At 33.4% G+C, this 23,103-nt stretch overlaps 1 protein-coding gene across 3 annotated transcripts in view; it reads left to right on the top strand.

Annotated features, from left to right (window-relative positions):
* Positions 1-1,405: 1,405 nt before the first annotated feature.
* Positions 1,406-23,103, top strand: part of LOC110031092 — a 55,730-nt gene continuing 34,032 nt past the window's right edge. For 2 of the 3 annotated variants that reach the window (XM_020734134.1, XM_020734133.1), the window contains exons 1-3: positions 1,406-1,507; positions 2,716-2,867; positions 12,690-12,777. In XM_020734134.1, coding sequence (XP_020589793.1) covers positions 1,451-1,507; positions 2,716-2,867; positions 12,690-12,777 — 297 coding nt within the window. In that variant the 5' untranslated portion in view covers positions 1,406-1,450. Of the gene's footprint in view, positions 1,508-1,887; positions 1,992-2,715; positions 2,868-12,689; positions 12,778-23,103 lie in introns of those variants that run through there. The other variant, XM_020734135.1, reaches the window with a different exon arrangement.

Raw genomic sequence — 23,103 nt, 5'->3', positions numbered from 1 at the left:
TCTAAGATGTAATTAACTATAGGGGCTTGCCCTTATAGGAAGCTTTTCCCGAACCCAGCATAATATAAACTCTATTTAATTTCTTATATTAAATAGGGGAATTTGTCGGCCAATACATTGGTTTCGCAGACCAAACAGATGTCATAACATTCTTTAGTTTATTTGATCGAGCCTCACCCTCAATTCTTGTATTTAATCCTTCGGGATAGATACAAGATTTGAGATAAAGCGCTCTTTCATTTAAACTATGAAAATTATGGGGTCAGTTTGACTTCATCTTTTTCAAAATTAATTTTTTTTTTAAAAAAAAACGTCCTTACGAAGCGGGCAACGGGATTTCAATTCCGATGACCGACAGCTTCTTACGGGCAAACTCCACACCAAAAATAGTGCCGACAATAATCAATAGCTGCCCCAAAGAGACTCTAAGAAAGAGAGTGGAGCCGAAAAGGAATTCTTGAGAAAGGAGTCGAGGGGAAAAATACCTTTATTTGTCTTTAGACCTTTATTAAAAGTGGTTTTTTGTACAATTAAATAAAGGAAGGAATGATTGTGAAAACTGTCCTTAATGCAGTTAATGTGCTAGATTAATACAAGATTTGTGTTGTCATTTAAGTGTAATACAACCATCTTTATTAGATTGATGTATTTTAGTTTGGTTGACCAGAGCTTACTCCTGTTGAGCAAAACCAGTCGATCAACTAGTTGTGATCGAGCGTCCTTAAAAGAGGTTTAGGTAGTTGAGACTGTAAGCACGATCCGTTGATTGAATCCCAAGACAGTGTGGTCTGTCGACCCAATTGAGCGGTTGATTGTCGAATAGCTGGTTTAGACCAGGCTCATTCGGCTTGTTGCTTCGATTGCCCGACCATTGTCCTTGGCCGTATGATTGCTTTGAGATTCGTGCTTATAGTTTTGTCGTATACAGATTTAGATTTAAATTGAATCTAAGCTTTGGTAAAGTATTAGGGGATTGTTGTTCATCTGAACACATACCCCAACGACCGATTGCTGCTCATTGTTGGCAAGCCACTCGTAGTTGCGCGAGCGCGGACGCTGGTGCCGAGATAACAGTTGACGCTGCACCTATTGCTATTGCTATTGCTATTGCTTTTTGCTCTTACTATTGCCGCTCGCCGGCCATATATATTATTCAAATAAAAAAAAATAAATTCCTATATTTATTTTACACAAATTAACTAAACAATCTAATTATAATAGACTGTTTACACTTTTATTAAAAATTTTTTACGGGCAATCAAACAATAAAATATTACGTTCCATTTTGAAATTCATCGAACCTAGCAACTATAAATTATTTTTTCGCCTCGCCACCCAGTAAAAGCCGTCCGTCCGTTTCGGTTCCCGTTTCCGGCTACTCGACATTTATGTGGCTACTCTGTTAGAGTGCCGCCTTTCGGATTATCTGCAGATTCAAATCCCAGCAGCGATGAAACGAGGACGTGCTGGCATTTCTGATTCTGCCATCGATCCCACCGACTTCCATGTACTTCTCCATCACCCATCCTATGCTTTTATGGCTCTCTTCGCCTTCATGAAAACCCTAGCTTCCACTCCGCTTCTTCTCTGTGCTGCTTTCTCATCTGATAGCTCGTTTTAGAATAGGAATCTTCCTTTATTTTTGTCTTCATATTGAAAGACTATACCTGGATTAGTTACGAGGCTCTCATTGTGTCAGAAGAGGAGGAAGAAGTCTGGTGCTTGAAAGAAAAGTGCGATAGTTGATTTTGTTGATTCTGTGGAGTGCTACTTATTTCACTGTTCTTAAAAACATCTGGGAAGATACCTCAATCTAGATATGTGGTGTGAGTCTGGATACGGTGTAAGCGTGAACATGGTAGAAGAACGTTATGATTTTCAGTTCTTTGGCCTTACATACATAATCAACTGATACTGGGATGTAGGACGCTTTGACCTGTTCCGGGAAATTAAACTTTTTGGTTTAATTATTCAGGGGCTAGTCCTAATATGTAATTCACTCTCTTAGATTTTGTTTGTAGGTCTCTTAAAGGTCTTTTTTTTCCCTTGATTTTTTTAATCCTCTAGCTGGTTACTTGCAAATTAAACTTTTTGGTTTAATTATTCAGGGGCTAGGCCTAATATGTAATTCACTCTCTTAGATTTTGTATGTAGGTTTTTTAAAGGTTTTTTTTTTCCCTTGATTTTTTGGATCCTCTAGCTGGTTACTTGTGCCTCTTTCTTTCTTTCTTTTATAGATCAATTGATGCTAAAGATAAAAATTTACGGATTTTTTATTTTTGGGAAATTTTAAGGCATACCATACAATTCCTTTGTTTACTTGTCTAACACCTAATGTTTGTTATTTACATTTATAAAGCATTGGTTTCATTAAATATGCATGAAAATGTGTATTTCACATTTATAAATCTTTGGTTTCATAAAAGTGGTATTTTTGATGCGATAACAAAGATTTGAGTGTTATGTAAATATGAAAGTTTAGTTGTTAGATATTTAAATACATAAAAACTGTGTGATATGCATGAAAGTGCTTCTTTACTTTTTGGCATTGTCTGTCCTTTCAATGCTCAACCGAGTTCATAATTTAACTATGACAAGTATAAATAGTTAATTTTTTTCTTAGGTAAAATGTTGTTCATGCCTTTTCCTGTTCAGAAGTAGAATTAAATTGAGTTTGGTCGTGTGAAGTTGTCACATTGTCCTTAAATCATGTAGTTACGGAGTAAGAGGGTGATGGAGGCACCATCTTCAGGTGATCTTATTGTAGAGGCTTCTCATCGTGATGTGTGGGAACGGCCACCTTTGGATGTTCAACGGGCAAACTTATCATTGCAACATGTGAGGGCACTTAATACACAATTTTCAAGGTAGACATATTTCTTGTTGTTATTTTCATTTTTTGGCAATATGGCCCTTGTATACTTATTCTTATACGCTTTTTCTGTCAAATGATCTAAGGTTTTAAAGCATGGGCACTGACATGATATAGGAATATGATATAAATATAGTGACATTACATAACCATAAAAGGGCAAAACACACAATAGATGTATTTTTTTTTAATTAATTATAAATATAAGCTGTACTATCAAAAGACCTACTATTAAGATTTTCTCTTTAAAAGAGTCACATTTTGAAGTATAATATCAGATATGGCATAAAATCTTAATGATAAAAAAAGCTAATATTAACATTATCATAGTTATATTTTAATATTTCATTTGGTGTGCTTGATTTCCGGTAGCATTTGTATTAATCAGATATTAGTTTGTTGATATCAATATTTATTTGTCTGTACAAAATGTTAATAACCCAAAAATGGCATGTATTTTTTAAAATAATCTAAAAAAATGTGAACACATTGATCTATAACTAATTCGATGCAACCCACTTAGCAATGTAATCTTATTAACCTCTAAGATGGATGCCATCTTCAGCAGCACTCTCATCATCTTTGAAGAAAAAATTCCATAGTTGATTCATTGAAAAATGCACAATTCACCATCATTGCTCTCCCTAGCCAAGCCTAACTCTACTTTTAATTAAAAAAAAAAAAAGATTTACAAGATCAATGTTATTGACATATTAGAGGTGCGTGTGTGTGCTAGACACAAATGCGAGTTTTTGAAATGTTTGTGCTACATGCTTTAAAGCTTCCATGCGGAAGCTTTGTCCTTATAATAACTAGTTTCTAGCGGCAGTTATCCCCAATTTATTTGATAATGCATTTAAACTTGTTTACTTCCTAATTTGATCACAAAATTTTTTTTTGTTATTTGACCATTTTTGAATATATTTTTAGTAACTTTTCTTTTAGCTACTAAAATCCATTTTATGAACAACGTTCCTTGAATTTTAATTGTGAATTTGATCACACTTATCCACATGAAAACCTACTTCTTTCCCCTCCAATGATGACACATTTTCTCATCAACTTATGTGGAATACAACCTCTTACTTCTACGACATATAGCAAAATCTCATTTGCCTTTACATTCTTCTATCTCATGGCCCCATAATTCCTTTGCTCACTTATCATGTTTTCAATCTCCTTTCATTTGCTATTGAATGGAGGGACTCACACAAGATGATATAACCTATTTCAGCTTTCCATCCATTTTTTTCCCTATTACCAAAACCTCTCTACCCACTTAGTCCTTGCTGATCTCTTCTATTGTTGTTGAAATAGGAGATTTTGTAGCAAAATAACCTATTTCACCACAAAAACAAATTTAATATTGCGTTAATTAAGTTGCTTCAAGTGGTGACTTGGTTCAACTAGCCAACATTTACCAAGTTTGGTCTTAGCCACCAAGAGTACAATAATAACCAATTTCTTTTTACTTGCGTGATCATTATATTTGTTGGATAAAATATCAAGTGTTGTTGAGGATTCTTAGTGCCTTTTATGAGGGAAAGTTTGGAGGGGGAAAAAGTAGATTGGAAATTGAATTATATGGCAACAAAGTATATATAATGATGTTATATGCTAGAAAGAACTAGAGAATGTATCAAGGTTATTTTGAATTCTATGTAATTTACCCCTGGTTTAAAATTACCTCATGGGATTATTGGTTCATTAACTAAGCTTATTCTTGGAATAAGGTTCAAATATGCTTTTTCCTCTTTTTGTACTCGTGGAGATCTTATTTTTGATTTTTAAACTGTCTATTTGGCTTGTGCTTATGTAACAATTTTTATTTGAAGTTTTGGAAAATGTGATAAATATATTTCATATGGGAAAGGTGTGATTAAAAATTCTGTTTACAAGTATTAAATTAGGCTCTTTTCTATTTAGATTGATATTGTTATCTTTCCTAATTATGACTAATTTTAATTGCAATTTTTGCATATTTAAATTTTGATTTTTTATTGTTGTACATAATCTGCCCTGGACAATAAATTAGGCAATTTAGAGAAAATCCTTTCTTTCTTTTTTATGTCAATTGTGTATCAAAGCTCGTTGCTATTTGCCTTTTCTTTATAGCCAAAATGTCCATGAATGGAGCAAAAAGTATGGATTCCCCAGAAGCCCCTTTTGGTTCATCTTGCCAACTACTACCTTTTTTTGCCTTTGATTGGTGATCATTATCTCCTTCAAACTACCATCATATACTCAATGGGGCAATTTAGGGAATGATCTCAATCTGTTTTGTTGGTGATTGCGGGCAAAAAATGAATCATCTACCTTGTTGGAGCATCAAAACCATTACAAGATGGTGTAAACGGTTTAACAACTTGGCAGGATGAGATTTCCACGGCAATGGTTTGATTTATAAATTCATTCGTGTTTAAAATCACTTGGATTTATCTCTTCCACAATATTGCGAAGGAGATTTGGGATATCGTGCAGTAATGTATTTCAATATAAAAAACACATTAATGCTTGAGGGACCCACCTTGATAATTCACACTTAGATGCTAGTGTTGCAATTTGATACGTCACCACTCTTATTCAATATGCCAATAGATGGTTATATTTGATGACTCCATTAGGAGTTACCAATATGATAGTTTGAAATATATCCAAATGTGTAAGAAGGAATGTAACGTCTTTTAAACACAATATTATAACCTGATAATAATATGCATATAACAATGAAAATCATCAATATTTGTCAAAGTAAAAAAGAGTAAATATAAAAGATCAAATGCATACAACATGAAGCCAAAGGATGAATCATCCAATAGTACATTAAAGCAACAAAGGAGGAAAAAAATATTTGAACCAACTTGTTTGAAACCTGATGAAATTTGGAGTGATTATATATATTTTTGATTTTGATCTCGTTTGGGGAATAGTATTTGAAATCTTTTATCCTTTAGAATGCCATCATTTTTTATGCTTCCATTGGAAGCATCAGATTGGAAAGTTTTATCGTCATCCATGTCTTCACTGATAGGAGGGAGAGGGAAAACTTACATAGTCGATGAAAAAAATTTCAATGTATGCTTGCAAAATGTAGAGATCTTTTCTGTATGGTTAGCAAGGGCAAACATGATAGTCTCTGGATCTCAAGGAACGTCAGTTGACTCAAAATTTTGATTTCATATTTGAACTGAGTATAGATGAGCTAATTATTATGAATTATGAACAATCTAAATATTTGAATGGCCTTCTTGTGCCTAAATTTTATTTTCTTAGATTTAAATGAGTGTTTAAATAATGATAGATTTTTACGTAACGATATTATAAAAGGAATAATATGTTGGTCCTTCTTCAAATTCTATCTCTTGCCAACAAATTTACATCTTTTGCAATTTAAGAACATGTCCATTTTAATTAAAACCCTGACCACAAAAGACTTAGAAAGGCGAGCAGTAACAACCTTCAGTTGCAAAATTTTACTAAAAATAGAATTCAAGGAGTATAAAGTGAATGGAGTAAAGGAGTATTTTTGCAGCAATGAAAAGCTACTCGAACAAGTGTGATAGTTTGTTCGTCAGAATGTGCGTGATTTTGTTTTCTTTTGTGGGTTGAATAAGGATTTCAATGAAGTAAGAGAGCCTTTGCTAGGATTAAAATCTTTTCTTTCAGTTTGATGGGATGCATTGGAGCCCAAAAGAAATAAACTCGAAAGTTCACGTTCTAAACAACACTCTTTTATAATGAGATCAGAGTTTGTATTATTTGATTCACGTGGTAACAAAAAAAATTGATTGGGTTAAGTGTGATTATTGTTAGAAAAATCTGATCTCATTAAAGAATGTATTGAAAAATTCTTGAAAAAACAAACAAAATTGAAGTGAAAAAAAAAAATTAATATAACAGGGGATTTTAGCCACCTTCGCCAAGGGCAAGCTGGGTGATATTTCTTTTAGGAATGAACAACTTAATCAATTAAAACAATTCTCGATTTATTTAAGTTGTTTGCTAGTGCTTATGTGCTAATTACTATGTAATCCCAAACGATTAAATGCCAAATTCGAAGAAGGTGGCTAGTGGATTTTTAGGTTTTAAAAAGTGAAATCGAGAAATGACATTTTTTGCCTTGGTGAGGCAAGACAAGCCTCAAGGCGGATCGCTATGTAAGCCTTGAACAAAAAAGAAAAAAAAAGAACTTATATAAAAAAACCATAAATATGGCATAATCTATAAATAAATTAACTTAATTCATCATCAGTTAAAAATCAACACAATATTGTTTAAAAATTAATAAATACAAATAAAATTTGTTAAAGAAATTTAAAAACAATTATAAGAAAAGAAGTAAAAGATTTAAAAGAAATTTATTTCAAAGGAAATAATTTCCTTGCTCAGCTCGAGAATGTATTTAACAACTCAATTGCTCACAGTTGCTCTCAGCACTTCCCACTCATGACACTCCTTGCTTGTGAAGCTTTGTGTTCACAGCTACAGAGCAACAATCTCAAAATCACTTAAATTTTTTTTCTTATTCGAAATATCTTTAGTAAATTTCACATAACTAAACATCTGTTCTAATGCTCAAAAAAAGGAATATTAATTGTAAGTTTGAATATTTCTAGAAATCTAGAAAAGTGCTTATCTAACTTATTATTTTGAAGTCTTTGGGGAAACGGTGGTGGTAAGGCTTCTCTATTCTTTCCTCAGAGGCGAGTCAAGTTTTACTAAGTCTGTGGAAGGGTTCTCACCAGATCATTTAGGCTTAGGATCTAGCTCTTTAGGGCTACTTGAAATATCTTCAAGTCCTTCCCACTTCTTAATCTAATGGTTTTTACTTCATTTCTTTTTTCTTTAGGATTCACTTTAGTGTTATTAGATAACATTCCTTAGGGTTTATTATTCAAAGATTTATGTATTTGTCATAATTGATTATCGATATTCTTTATGGCTGCAGCTTGACTTTTAAACTGGTTCCCATTTGTAACATTATTTCTTACAGAGATAATTTTTTTCTTTAAATTGAGAGTTGGAAGTGAATTATGGTGGGAAGTCGGTCTCAGGTTATTATTGCTCTGGTTATTCTAATTTATACAAGATTAGATTGGTTTTAATCCCATTGTTGGTGCCTACACCTTGGTTATTATTATTCCAATTAAAATTTGAGTGATTTCTTCAGCTTGAGTTATTGTTATTGGAATGCGGGTTATTGAGTCTGTTATTAATTGTATTTATAGACTTGACAAAAGCATTACAAGGATACATTAGCTGACCATATGCATTGTCTTTTATTGCTAAAGATCCTATTGTTGGATTTAAGCCTAACTTATCCAATTTCTTGGATTTGTAGCTACTTCTGAAGTTATGATTGCTAACACGTGTCATTAACACCAACCACATTCCTAGGGTTGGCTCTCTAGAAGGGTCATTTAAAATTGTTTGTTATCATCTTTTTAATTAGTTTAAACTAATCCTCAAATGGTTTGGACGTTAGAGACCCCCATATGCAACATCTGTGATAAGCCTCAACGATCCCACCAAACTCATTATAGAAAGTTTGGATATTAAGCCAATCAGGTAAGCCATGGTGTGGGCATTTTCTAAGTAATTTCTTGAATCTCTTCCAAGCTTCATAAATAGACTCTTCATCTAGGTCGGTAAATGATGTGATATCGTTCTTAAGTTTGACATTCTTGATAGGAGGAGATATTTGGTCAAGAATTCTTGGGATAGGTCATTCTAATTGGTGATCGATCATAGTGCTAAAGAGTTCGACCATATCTCAGCCTTATCTCTAAGTATGAGAGAATAACATATGTCTAATAGCATAATTAATGACGCCATTATATCTGAATGTGGCACAAAATTTTAGAAAGCTAGCTAAGTAGAGTTTAAGGACTTCTGCGGGTGATCCCCAAATTGGTTGTTCTTAACAATTTGGATGATGACATGTTTGAGTTTAAAAGTAGCGGCTTCTATGGCAGAATTATTAATACTCAAGTGAATTTCTTCTACCTATGGGTTGACATAGTCCCTAAGGGATCTAATAAGTGGGAACTAAACATCTCGCTCCTTTGAATTGGTAATTAATGCAAGTTAGTAATATTCATGTATTGTGATTGAGATATCGACTGTAGCACATTGATATCTTAATATTTTGCACAAAATTTGCATCTAAACCGGTCATTTAGATTGTTAAAACTAATATGATCTAGTAATACGAAAGTAGTTTGTGAAAGGATTAGGTCAACATACACTGCTTTATAAGAATAGAAATATTGTTGTTAGAGTAGAGCAACCGTGTGGGGAAACACATAAATACGGAAGTTTTTACATGGTTAAGAAACAAATTGTAAGATGAATCACCAATATTTCTTAACGTCATCGAAAGAGGCTGAAAAATATCATTATTTCTGGTTGTAAAAAATGTTGAAATGACGTGAATAGGGTTAGATTGCTAGGTCAAATTCAAGGGAGGTTTTCTCACTTGATTAAAACCCAAATCATAGTTCGTAGGTTACAACCCTTTCCACAAATTAGGTTTAGTAATTTTAAAAAATTCACCAATTTTAACTCTTCAAGCTAGACTTAAAAATAGTATACTAGAACTTTTCATGTTTTGAAAATTAACTCATTCCTCGTGTGATCGATACATGAACTCAAATTTGTATATTACTTGAGCAACATGTATCATTGCGTGGTTGTCATTTGCCTCACAACAGTTCGGGCATCAAATTTTCATTATATTACTGATTAATAGCATATGTCTAATAGCATAATTAATGACGCCATTGTATCTAAATGTGGCACAAAATTTTAGAAAACTAGCTAAGTAGAGGTTAAGGACTTCTGCGGGTGATCCCCAAATTAGTTGTTCTTAACAATTTGGATGATGACATGTTTGAGTTCATCAAAAGGAGCGGCTTCTATGGCAGGGTTATTAATACTCAAGTGAATTTCTTCTACCTATGGGTTGACATAGTCCCTAAGGGATCTAAGGTGTTCTTCTGGTTGATTTTTTTGGGATTTTTTCGCTATTTTTTTATTTTAGGGTCAAAAAGTGCTAAATTTACGGTTCCAGTCCTATAAATGCAAACTTAAAAATAAGTTTATATCAATAAAAAATAAAGTAAATCAGTAATATAATAAAAATTTGATGCCCGAACTGTTGTGAGGCGGATGACAACCACGCAAGTATACATGTTGCTCAAGTAATATATAAATTTGAGTTTGTGTATCGATCACACGAGGAATGAGTTAATTTTCAAAACATGAAAAGTTCTAGTATATTATTTTTAAGTATAGCTTGAAGAATTAAAATTGGTGCATTTTTGAAAATTACTTAACCTAATTTTTGTAAAGGGTTGTAACCTACGAACTATGATTTGGGTTTTAATCAAGTGAGAAAACCTCCCTTGAATTTGACCTAGCAATCACGTGATTTCAATATTTGACAACCAGAAATAATAATATTTCTTAGCCTCTTTCGATGACGTTAAGAAATATTGGTGATTCATATTACAATTTGTTTCTTAACCATGTAAAAACTTCCGTGTTTATGTGTTTCTCCATGCGGTTGCACTACTCTAACAACAATATTTCTATTTTTATAAGGCAGTGTATGTTGACCTAATCCTTTTACTAACCTACTTTCGTATTACTAGATCATATTCGTTTTAACAATCTAAGTGACCAGTTTAGATGCAAATTTTGTGCAAAATATTAAGATATCAATGTGCTACAATTGATATCTCAATCACAATACATGAATATTAGTAACTTGCATTAATTACCAATTCAAAGGAGTGAGATGTTTAGTTGCTACTTATTAGAGATGAAAACAATGGGAATTCATTTCAAAACCGAAACAAATGCCATTAGAACTCTTATGGATCCATATTTTGTCGACCATCAAAATATGACAAATCTACTTTTACTTCAAAGCTCTGTCTTCTCTAATATTTCATGCCAAATATTTGGGGTAGTGGTTTCCTTTGAATGGTTTTCTCTTGAAGGTGGAGAGCCTCTGTTGCAGTTGAAGAATTTTCCATTAAAATTCTTGGATATCTATTTCCGGATTTCTTATAAGTGGCATTTTGTAATTTCTTACCGATCAGGTTTCCAATAATTATCTTCTTGGTGGTATGGTTGGAGGTTGGGATTGAGTCGGTGGGGTGGAAGGGTGTGTGGATGGTTTGAGTGGAAAAGGGAGGGCAACATTTTTTTTTTGGGATGGGGGTTGATTTGACAGCCTTAGTTTGGATAGGACTAGGATCGGGCTAGCCCTGATACCAAATAATATCAGGGTTTACCCAAACTATAACATCCAAAGAAATATTATTACTGAAGAAATCAATAGACGATTACAATCAACATATGGAAAGGGGAAATAACAACATACACGACATACGACACACAACTAGGGTTATTCTAGGGTAGTGGTGGTGGTTGTTATGGCTTGGGAAGGTGGCGGCAACACAGGGTGATGTGGAGCATCGGGCGATACATCAAGAAAGTAGTAGTTATTCGCTCTTCGGAATGGCAACGAGTGGATAGGTGGCTGGGTAGTAGAGAAATAACAATCATAAGCGGTTTCAGATGGATGGACAACTGAGAATTAACAATCATAAGTTTTCGATGGTTGGACAGCTGCTAGGATGCGAGGAGGTGGTTTCAGGTGGCTGTGACAACGAATCTGTGGCAGGGAGGCGGTGCCGAGTGTTTTGGACAACGGCTAGGTGGTAGGGATGCGGTCCTGGAGGCTGGAACAACAACAAGGTTGCGAGTGAGTTGGCTATTGGTGGTTGGAACAACTACCAATGGGATAGAGGGGTTGTTCAGGGGGTGGTTTTCTGGGACATCCTTCAGTGGAGAGGCAGCGAGGACAGGTGGTTGGAATTGAAAAACTATATGGAAAATAATAGCAGACAGTTGTTCTGGGGCGACAGTGGTAATGGAGGGAAGCCGAGAGCGACGCAGGGAAGATGCAGAAAGGGATAGGGAAGATAATCATCACCTCGGGAGAGAGATACAGTCGAACCACCACTCGAACCCTCAGATATAATCCTTGAAGGTAGGAGAGAGTGCCAACGACTATCGACAAATACTAGGAAAAGACTGAAATCTTAAAATACGAAAGCAATTATATAAGCCCTTGATAACTAATGAGTGACCCCACTGTTGAAAAGAAGCGCCAAGCCCAAAAGGAAGTGCCGACTGACTCTCACGGATGCTTGGGCTAGACCTTCCAAGTGCGCCCAAGCGTGACTCTGCTCTCGTATGTGGAGATGCGATCCCGCATTCCTTTTGATGCCCACGTCATCCCATATAAACTTTTGTCTCCACACACTTCTTATTTTTAAGTGTTTCCTTCCCATTAACCACCCTGAATGTGATCCCAAATTCTTATGTTGTATTCTTCTTATACACCATTTTATCACATGCTATATAAAAAATATGATGGTAAAAATTATCATATGGAACCTATAAAGCATTTTATGACTTCTAACTAAAAGTTTTATACTATTTTTGACGGTTTCGCAACTATGACCTCTCCACATTGCATTAGCCAAATGATATCCAACTGGAAGTACTACTTATTGAATTGGATTTGTTTTTTTTTCATTTTTATTGTTTCACTGAAATCCTGAAAACTTAATTCTCTTATAAAATATTTTTTGCATCATTTCCTTAAAAAAATTAATATAATTTCATATGCTCCTTTATCAACATTTTTAATAGTTTTTTTTAATTGTTGAAAAATTGGAATTTGAATATTGTATGCATACTATTTGAAATTAATGCCTTTCTTACTAAATTTTTGCAGTTGGATCCAGTCACAACTGCAAAATCATCTTGATGAATTATGGATTGATGGTGTCAAGGACTATTTGTCTCATGCTTCAAATATTTTGGTAATGCCTTCATTTTTTTTTTAAATTTATGATGGTTTTTAGCATTTCTTCATTTAAATTGTCATTTTAAGGTTTTTTTGCTGTTTGGTTTACATGTTTATTTGGTCCTTTTTTTTTGTAATGATTTCTTTAAGGCTTATCTACTTTTTGAGCGTTTTGAATGGAACTTATGAGCTCATGTTGCGATCTACTTTCTTCATTCTCTTTTAGAGTTTGCAGAAAAGACTTTTGAGTCTCATGGAATTTCATAGGGAAGATTAGAATACAGTCCTGTAGAGTTCTTCCGTCTAGCCAATGAGGGGGTAAGTTTTATTTTAATATTGGGGGATTGGATTTTTCAATGGGTACAAATGTCAATAGTTGATTGCTTCATGGGTCTGAGGTCTAAGTATATTCTTGATTAAGGATATCATTAAATTCTGGATTGTTAGTTGGAAGTTATGCTTATATTAAGGGATTGGATGGGGATTAGTGATCAACCTGATTAATAAATGGTTTCATCTCATTTAGGGTCAACCTGGTGGACCCAATCTACCAATGATGGAGGGTTTGAGTAGAAGCCATAGGATGCTTCCCTTCAGATATCCTTAGTTGATTGAGATGATAACATGTCAAAGGATGCATCGTTTATAACTGAGGCTTGTCATTGATCTAAAAGGTTTTGAGGGGACCGATATGCAATTGCACCCTATGACACATAAGTGTAAGAGCTATATTCCACGTGGCATCTTTGTTGTGAGACTTTATTAATGATGGTCCAGCACTTGTTGCTGGGGTTAACATCCGCATGGTGGAGGGCCGATTCTATCTATTGGTTGCCTCAAGGAGGTATGGGGTAGATCAAATTTGCTCATTTCAAAGCTTTACCTCTAGCATATGATAAAATGGCATGAAATTTGGTTGGTGTAGTATTCACTTATGCAAATTAATTTCAATGATATTAGAAGGCCTAAGCTGCTTTAGATATGGAGTTATTCAAAAAGTGGGCATTATAGGGTTTTGGGCCTTGTGGCCAACCTAAAGGCGTATATGAGAATTATGGGGTCATGCTTAGTATGTGGATGCAGATGGGACTTGTGAGGTATTGCTCAAATCAAAGTTGTTGATTGGAATTGTATATTTATGATATAGTTGGAGGATGGCGGATTATGTATTTCTTTCTTACAGAAAATATCTAGGGAGGCAAATAGATAAATCTCTGAAGGTTTGAATCAATTCCGTGACACATGCATGACTTATAATCTCTTAGTCAAAGGATATTCAAAGTTGGGTGTTATGACTCTACTCTATTGGTGAGGAATGACAATTATTCATCATAAAATCTGTTGAAGAGCTTGTGAAAGTGTGAAGCTAAATATATTGGTGAATGCAACGTTTGTGATCATAAAGACCTTGAGCTTAGGATTATTGCTCTATTACTATTGATGCTTAGGGAACTTATAATTTTGGTATTAGAAGGGCTTATTAGAGAGACTTATTATCTCTTGATTAGAGAAAGGCCCATTAATGGGTCTTATGACCTCGTTCTATATGTAAGATCGCTCGAGATCACATATATTGATTAAATTCAGTTTGCATATCATATTAATATTTATTGAGGCCAAGGTTTGCATTGCTTGATTGTAGGACTTTACGGACAGGAGTTATAAACCCAAGCATGTGGACGGCCCTAAGCGTTGATCTTATTAACTCAAAAATGTGGAAGTCTTTAGGAGAGATATATGATCTCTAATCCAAAAATGTTCAATGACTGATCTTACAATATCATATTACAAGTGAGGTAGCTCTAGTTCGTTTATGTGTTGAATTTTCTAATTTGAGTTTGAAGGGAGGCTAGATCTTACAACTCTAACGGTAAATATGCCTATATATGGTACTTACTAACTTTAGTTAGAGGGTGTCCAAAGCATGAGTTTGTACGACCTAACTCTATAGCCAATATGGCTTAAATCTGTTAGTGTATTGTATTATCTTGTGTGCGTTTAATGGGAGTCTAGGACTTATAATTCTATTTGTATATATACAATGTAGGGAGACTTTTAACCTGCTGAGAGTGACTTAATGATGGATCTTTCAATTTCATCTTTATTGACAAGTTATCCATTGCTAAATTTTCATTATAAATTGTTGTGAAGGTTTGATGCGAATGTAAAGCCAAACATTTTGGACCATGATATATAGGATAGCGTATTGTCTCTACTATTATAAGCTTTGGTAGGTCCCCCTGCGGATTGATGTCAAGTGCCTTGTTGCTATTTGTTGAGACATGGAGTCATGGAGTGAGCCACGTTGATTGTATATACGGGTTATCTCTGAAAGTTAGCTAAGTTGATAGTTTTGAACGAGAGTTTATTATGATATACTATTTATTTTATGTTTGTGAGTTTTGAGTATATTTGTAAGCCTTTGTTCATGAGTTCATTTTTAGCGAGCTTAATACAAAGGATTTGTCAAAAATTTTTGACAATGCTTTCTTTTCACTCTTGCAAAGAGGTGGTAGAAGTAGGCCACCTCACCACACCAATAAAGGCAACTTGGGTGCATTGCATTGGGCTATAGACCTTTGAAATTTATCCCATCATATCAATACTTAATGAATGCCTTCCGGTGAAACATAATTTATATAAAAGTGAATTTTATTGAAAAAATTGACAAAAGTTGTGTCACCCTTATGAGATAGTAGTAGACGTCGGTCATCTTATTTCAAAACCCTATAAATCATCCTACCACGCCAAGGGATGTCCTTATAGGCAACCACCACACTCATAAAGGTGCTTAGGGTCATTTAAGAATACATACAAGTGAAAATGTAATTTATAAAAGAGCGTGAATTTTAGTGAAAATTCTAGCATCGTTTTACTCAACTCCACAAGGGAGTAGTGAAATTTGGCTATTCCATCATTATAATAAAGTTGCTTTGGTGGGTGAACAAAGCACCACAACCTATGAATCTCATATCATAATGCCAATAAAGGTGCTTATGGGAATGTGTGTCAATAAAGGTTCTTGGAGTCATTGTCACATAAAGGTGTTTTCCTTCATCATTGAACTGATAGTATATTGCACAAGATTTTCCAGCTTGTTGTAAAGAGCATGATGAGTCCTTAGATGCCTATGACTCTCATATCATAATGCCAATAATGGTGTTTATGGGAATATATTGTAAATAAAGGTTTTGGGAGGCATTGACACATAAAGTTGTTTTCCTCTGTCACTGCACTGATAGCAAGTAGCATGCATATGATGTTGATGGGTGTGCTAGCTCGTTCATGGAGGATGTTGATTGCTTGTGTGGAGTTGTTTGTGAGTCTGTTGCCCACGAGTTTGTTACACATGCAGAGGGAAACATGTAAATAATGAGATATGTGGCTTGTAATGTTGGCAAAGGACTTATCAATGGAGGATGCTAGGTGACGACATCGATTTATTAGAGAAGTGCAAATGGTCCCTAGCGTGAGGTGTGCTTGGTTGTCGCTTTGTGTCAAGGTTGTGGTAAGCTGACAAGTTTCTTAGAGGGAGATGAGATGATGAATTATGCATGGAGGTGTAAGAGCTGATGTTGCATCAAGAGGCAAGCGAGTTGGAGGGATGTCAGTTATCAAGCCATCATAGTACTTTTCATCGTTGGTCATGGACCGATTTTTGCGAGGAAATTGGTTGTGTAAGTGGGAGAGGTGACAACCTCGTGAGTGCTGGTGGCTATCATATGTGGTGGTGGATGGTCTGCTATAGCTGGTGGTGAGGGTTGCGGGCTGCCATAACTATGTAAAAGAAGGCAATGCTCACTCAAGGTTATAAGAGGAGATGGTGGTTGTGGCTATCAAATAAGGTTGGGGTGGGTCATTCGAAGAGATGATAGCCTTTAACCTTCATTTTATGTGAGGAGCTCCAGGTTAAGATAGTATATTTGGATGGTAATCTAATGTAGGTCAACTTTGATGGCATGCAGATGGGTGTAAACGACATAGTCAATGGTAGGTTAGCTTTAGGCAAACCTTAAACATAGAACTAGGTTTGCTATTTTGTGCACGTGGATAGGATGTTGGACTGCAAGCCTTAGTGTGTTGGTGAAGAAAATTGTAGCTTTGCATTAATGATGGGGTTTTTGTCATGATATTGTCGTAAGAGTAGCTAACACTATTTATATGAGGCAAAAGTCCAGTATATTTTAATTTTAGAGCCTTAACTATGGTCACAATTTCGATTAATCTATATATTATTTAAATATGATTGCTTTAGTTCTTCATAGTTGGGCTAGAGGTCACGAGCTCCATTGATTTTTGTAATTTGATAATGTATGTACTTTAGTTGAGTTGTTGGTGCTCGATAAATGATATAACTCAACTAATATTGGTTGAGGTGGGTTAGGCTAAGCCGACTAATACTTGCTTAGAGTATTTTGAATTAATCAACTACTTCGCTTCTATTCTAGCGATTATCTGAATTTATATTTGAGGGCCTAGAATCCTTTAGGTTTAGTTTGTTGGTCTATTGATTCAATTCTATAAATCGAAGTGTATCCAAAATCAATATAAGTTATTGAGTGGTTTATAACTTAAATTAAATTTAACCTTTGTTTATGTAGACCTTGGTTAGATTCGCTTTAGTTATGAGTTTTGAGCTTAAGAATAAACCAATCTCCAAGGACAAATTCACCTCACCCATTAATAAAACATTGGACTAAGCCTTTTGTGTTTAGTCTTGAATTTGACTAGTTTCCTCATTTGACCAAAGTCAAAACTAATTGGTTAGATTATATCTCGAGCTTAATGAGCATTTTGTGCTTGACTCGGGGGCTTAAGCTATAGCGCTATGATTGACTTATCAACCTTATTGATACGTAATTATAATTTTAACTGTGAGATTCAAGATCATTGCATGGTTGATTGAGCTTGATATAGGCCACCGATTTTAATTATGCTAACTTTGGCGGGTGGGGTTTGGATCCAATTAAGTTCATTAGGACCGATTTGCACACACTAAACTAGAAGACCGGTTAAGCGGGCACAAGTTTCGACTAAGGTTACGAGCATTATACATTATTTTGGGGTTGCTTGTGATAAATTAAGGATCTATCAAACTAGTTAGATGTCCTGGCTTAGACTGTGCTCCATTAATTGATATTCACAACATGTTTATTCACTAATTGGGGATGCTACTAGGCCACTAAGGATTGTGCTTATTTAATTTAAAAACAATAAGTCATCTTTGATATATCATAATTGGCTAGGGGTTGACATATCTTCGAGATATTTTAGTGATCAACACTTTTTGTTGTAATATTTAAGAAAGTGTTGAAACAAACTAAATGCAACATCTTTCTAGCCCTTGCAAAATGAACATCATAAACTTTTTTTATTGTTCATCTAAAACAGTGTAGTTTTTGAAAAATGATGTATAAAGTCAACTTTAAATCCATATGGGATACTTATTTGTTGTAGTTCAATGAGGGTATTTGAATTTTTTGATTAATAATTTTTCTAATGAAATTCTTAGGTCTAAGTGGATTTTAAATGATTGGAGATCAAATATTTTGGTCCTATTTGTGTTTAAAATGAAGAATTTCGGTAGTTATTGGTAAATTTAACTTTAAAATTAAATGATTTTTTGGAGATAGCATTGATTTTAAAGAATTAGTTTGATTCCATTTGAAGAATGTCAATTATGAGGTGGAGCTTATGATGAGCTATTCAACCAAAGAGGATAATAGTGAGTATGAAAGCTAAGGATCTTCATATGGTTTTTGATTTTCTACTTTCTATGGCTATTGTATTCCTTATGTTGAGCCTACTGAAATCAGACCAAAGCTGGTTCATTTCCTTTTATTTTTTTGCTAATCAATTTTAAACAACCTTTTCATTTTCTACTAAGATCCAAATTCTCGAAGTGGGCCATATTGGTATTTGCTTTTGAAAAATTTGGATTGAGTATGAATTTTTTTTGGGTGGGCAGCAAAGATAAAATATATGTGAAAAGTTTGACAAAGTTATTAAAGATATGTATGCTAGATTGTTGATTAGTGTCAAAAGTAATTCTGGGATAATCAAAGAATTCTTTAACTATAATATGATTATATCCAGAGTTTGTACCATACGAGTGTTTATTTTTTATTATTTATTAATAATGCTCGCAAAATATTTTAGGTTGTGGCTCCTTAGTGCATATTTTTCTCAAATGATATAGTTTTGATTAGTGAGATTAATTTAAATAGTTAGAACATTGTAATGAATTGAGAAGGAGGCTTAAATTTTAGTAAAATGTGATTGAGTGCTTGTGCGTGATATTAATAATTTGATGTAGTATATTTAATAGAATAACTTCAGTTTAATTTTTGCTAAAAGTTTTTGGCTCAATTGGTATTTTGCTAGTTTTGTAACCTAAGAAGTCTGATGCACTTATCTTAGTGGATGTAACTATGATAATTTTCTCCAAATCTTAAGTGTTGAATAGCAAATAATTCATTGAAAATATGTTTGGTCTGGTAGAAATGATATTTTTATAATGGTCATGGTAAAACACGAAAGGATCTTGCAATAAATGATTATATTAGAGACACGATGATAGTAGAACCAATTAATTGTAACATTAGGGAAAGCAGATTTACGTGATTTTGGGACATATACGTCAAGTGATGCACCATAAAGTTTGTTGATTTGAATAAATTTAGGATGATTAGGCTGAGAAGGATGAAGGGGAAAACGAAAAATAGCATGGCTAGAAATGAAAGAATTGGCACCTCATGAAAGATTAGTTTTGCAAATAATGGATAAGAAAAATTCTTAGGGCTGAACTGAAATAGTTGGATTATGCCTTATAATATTGATTGTGTGATGATTTTAATTCTTTTCTTATCTTTTTTGTAAATCGGTCTTCGTTCTTGGTCTCCTCTATCCAATTTATATATTTTTGGCCTTTTACTTTTTTACCACTTCTCTGAATCCTATGAGAATCTCGTGATATTGAACTAATTGAATCCATTCATGTAACACCTTGTTTTAATGAGTAGTTGAGTGTTTTAGTCTTCTCAATGAATGAACAAAAGGAAGCGGGGAGACGAAAGAGTGGGAGATGAAGCGTTCGGTCGGGCACTTAAAGGGACGAAATTGTTCTATAAGTTGATAATCGAGCGCAACTAAGAGACAATCAGCACGTATTAAGAGAAGCAGAGACAAGGTTGAGAGCCTGAAAGAGAAGACGAGGGTTTTGAACCTTCTGATCGAGGGATTGGAGAGTATCAGAGATGACAAAGAAGCACTGAGAGCAATGACGGGAGATTACCACATTTGAGTAGAGGAGATGAAGCCGAAGGAGGTGATGTCGTCAAGCAAGTGAGGGTGACGATGCTGGAAAGGTTGAAGTAGAGACGCAACCATGGTCTTGCGTGTAAAGTAGGTAGAGATTTGTTGTGACAACATAGTTTGCAAGATTGTTGCATGTCGTAGTTGAAGGAGGAATGGACAAGCTTCAATTGAGGGAATAAGCTTCGTGTGGGAGAACGGATGCGCGACCAAACTAAGTCTTTTATGGTTAGTGTTTTTATTTAAACTTCTTTTTGATTATAATACAAATATTATTAAATTGTTTTTTGGAAGAATAAGTAATCATTTAGTTCATTATATTCTCAAAATGAAAAAATAAATTAAAGTTAACCAAAAGTCTTTTTAAAAAATGTTATATTTTAAAAAGACGATATAAATATGAAGTTTAGATAATATACATACAATTATAGATTCCTTTATTAATGAAGGAATAATATATTAAGTATTAATGGGCTTTTTTTAAATTATAAATTTAATTGTTAAAAATTTTAATACTAATAAGAGTCAAACTAATAAAATTGTAATATAATACTTAATATTAAAATAAAAATAATTAAATAATGATACTATTTAAAAAAATAGATGTAAAGATTTAAAATAAGATAATTAATTATGAAGGTTACATGAAGATATATTACTTGTAAACAGTAAGAGATAAATTATCATAAATTAATAAGAATACTGTTTATTTTATTATTGGTTTTTTATCGAAGGAAATTGATCGAACATACAAGCAAGGAAATTTTTTGAGCTTGATTTGAGTACTTTTACTTTTAAATTATGATAATAATATTGTATTTCTTCTAAATCACTCGCATTATAATGATATTAGTCTAGAAGTCTGGGTATCACATGTAGAATATAATTATTACGTCTTATTATTAAAATTTATCATCTTGAAATGAATTACAAAGATTTATACTTATGTATTTTATATGCATATTATAAAAGAAAGATATTGAATGATAATTAGAGTGCAAATCAAGTGAGTTTTAGCATTCTTATATGTGTTTGGTTGACTATGATGAAGTTCACCCATTTATGAAACTAACATGTAAATGTTAAGTTACTCGTGCACGTATTTAAAAAATGATGTTGATATTGATGTTTCTAAACTGGTACAATTTTTAGACGATGTTTTTGTGACGGTTGTATATAAAATGATATTGTATGACAAAGTAAAAGTTTTGAAATATCTTGATCGATCATACTCATAAATATAAATTTTTAAATACTTTTATACTGATTTATTAAAATTTTTAAAAGGCATGCATATTATTTTTTTTATTGTATTATTTTAGTTTAGGAGTATGAATATTTATTGGGTTATTACCTCATTTTGTCTTAAATTAATAATTTTTCAGTTTGAAATTGCAATGTAAAAATAAATAATTATGAGTGTATGTAGAAAAATGAATAATTATGAATAAACACTGCCGTTGCCGGTCCCAAGCCCGGATGAGAAAAGTGGAGGGTTGCGTTAGGTAGTCGACAGCCAGCGTAAAACTTGTCGAAAAAAATCATAACATGAATCCTTTTGATCATTGTGTAAGTGCTAGGGCGTCCCCTGGAAGCGACGCGCTGTATAGCCTGAATACAGTGAAAAGTGTGCAAGGGCCGCTACACCGGCGCCCGGGTGTAGTGTTAAATAAGCAAGGGTTCTCACATTACGGGCGAATGCGGGTAAAGAAGTTAGTCCATGAAACTAATGAAACTAATATTAGGATAGGATCTTGGAATATAGGCACTCTCAATGGTAAATTAATAGAATTAGTTGATATTATGATTCATAGGAAAATTAATATCTTATGTATTCAAGAAACTAAGTGGGTGGGAGAAAAGGCTAAGGAGATTGATAATTTAGGTTTTAAACTTTGGTATTCTGGTAAGAGTTGCATTAGAAATGGTGTAGGTGTAATTATAGATAAGAGTTTGAAAGATAATGTTGTAAAAATTAATAGAGTTGGTGATAGAATTATAGCCCTTAAGATTATCATTGATACTAAGATTTTTAATATTATAAGTGTTTATGCTCCTCAAGTAGGTTTAGATACAGAGTCTAAAGATAAATTTTGGAATGACTTAGAAGACTTAATACAAATGATACCTCTTGAAGAAAGAATTTTTATTGGAGGAGATTTAAATGGACATGTCGGTAGAGTGGTAGAAGATTTCAGAAATATTCATGGTGGCTACAATTTTGGAGTAACTAATGAAGAAGGTAAAGTTATTTTAGATTTTGCTTTAGCGTTTGATTTTGTTATTACTAATACTTTATTCAACAAAAGGGATGAACATCTTATTACTTATAAGAGTGGATCTAATAAAACACAAATTGATTATTTTCTTATGAGAAGAAGAGATCGTCATGATTGTAAAGATTGTAAAGTCATTCCAAGTGAAAATTTAAATACCCAACATCGTTTATTAGTTTTAGATTTTAAGATTAAGAGTTGTAAAATAAAAAAATACTAGGACTCATCATTGCAGAATTAGATGGAGAAACTTAAAAGATAAAAATAAAATTAATTTTATGAGTAAAATTCAAGATTTCAAAATTTGGGATATTCATGAAGAAGCAAATGTGATGTGGGATAAAGTAACAAACGCTATTAAACATGTAGCAAAAGATGTTCTTGGAGAATCAAAGGGAAAAATATTTACAAATAAAAATAGTTGGTGGTGGAATAATAATGTGCAAGAAAAGATAAAATATAAGAAGTTATGTTATAAAAATTGGTTTAAATGTAAAAACTTAGAGAACTAGAGAAAATATCAAACGGCTCGCAGAGAGTCTAAAAGAACAATCTGTGATGCTAAAAATTCTGCTTTTAATGATCTTTATAATAGATTAGATACTAAGGAGGGTGAAAAATATATGTATAAACTAGCCAAACAAAGAGAAAAGAAAAGTAAAGATTTAACTCAAGTAAAGTGTATTAAAGATGAAAATCAAAAAGTACTTTTCTTAGAAAAAGATATTCAACATAGGTGGGTGAGTTACTTT

The sequence above is a fragment of the Phalaenopsis equestris genome, unplaced genomic scaffold (genome assembly GCF_001263595.1).
Source record: "Phalaenopsis equestris unplaced genomic scaffold, ASM126359v1 Scaffold000765, whole genome shotgun sequence".
Classification (NCBI taxonomy): Eukaryota; Viridiplantae; Streptophyta; class Magnoliopsida; order Asparagales; family Orchidaceae; genus Phalaenopsis; species Phalaenopsis equestris.
This window is presented reverse-complemented; position numbering and strand designations above follow the sequence as displayed.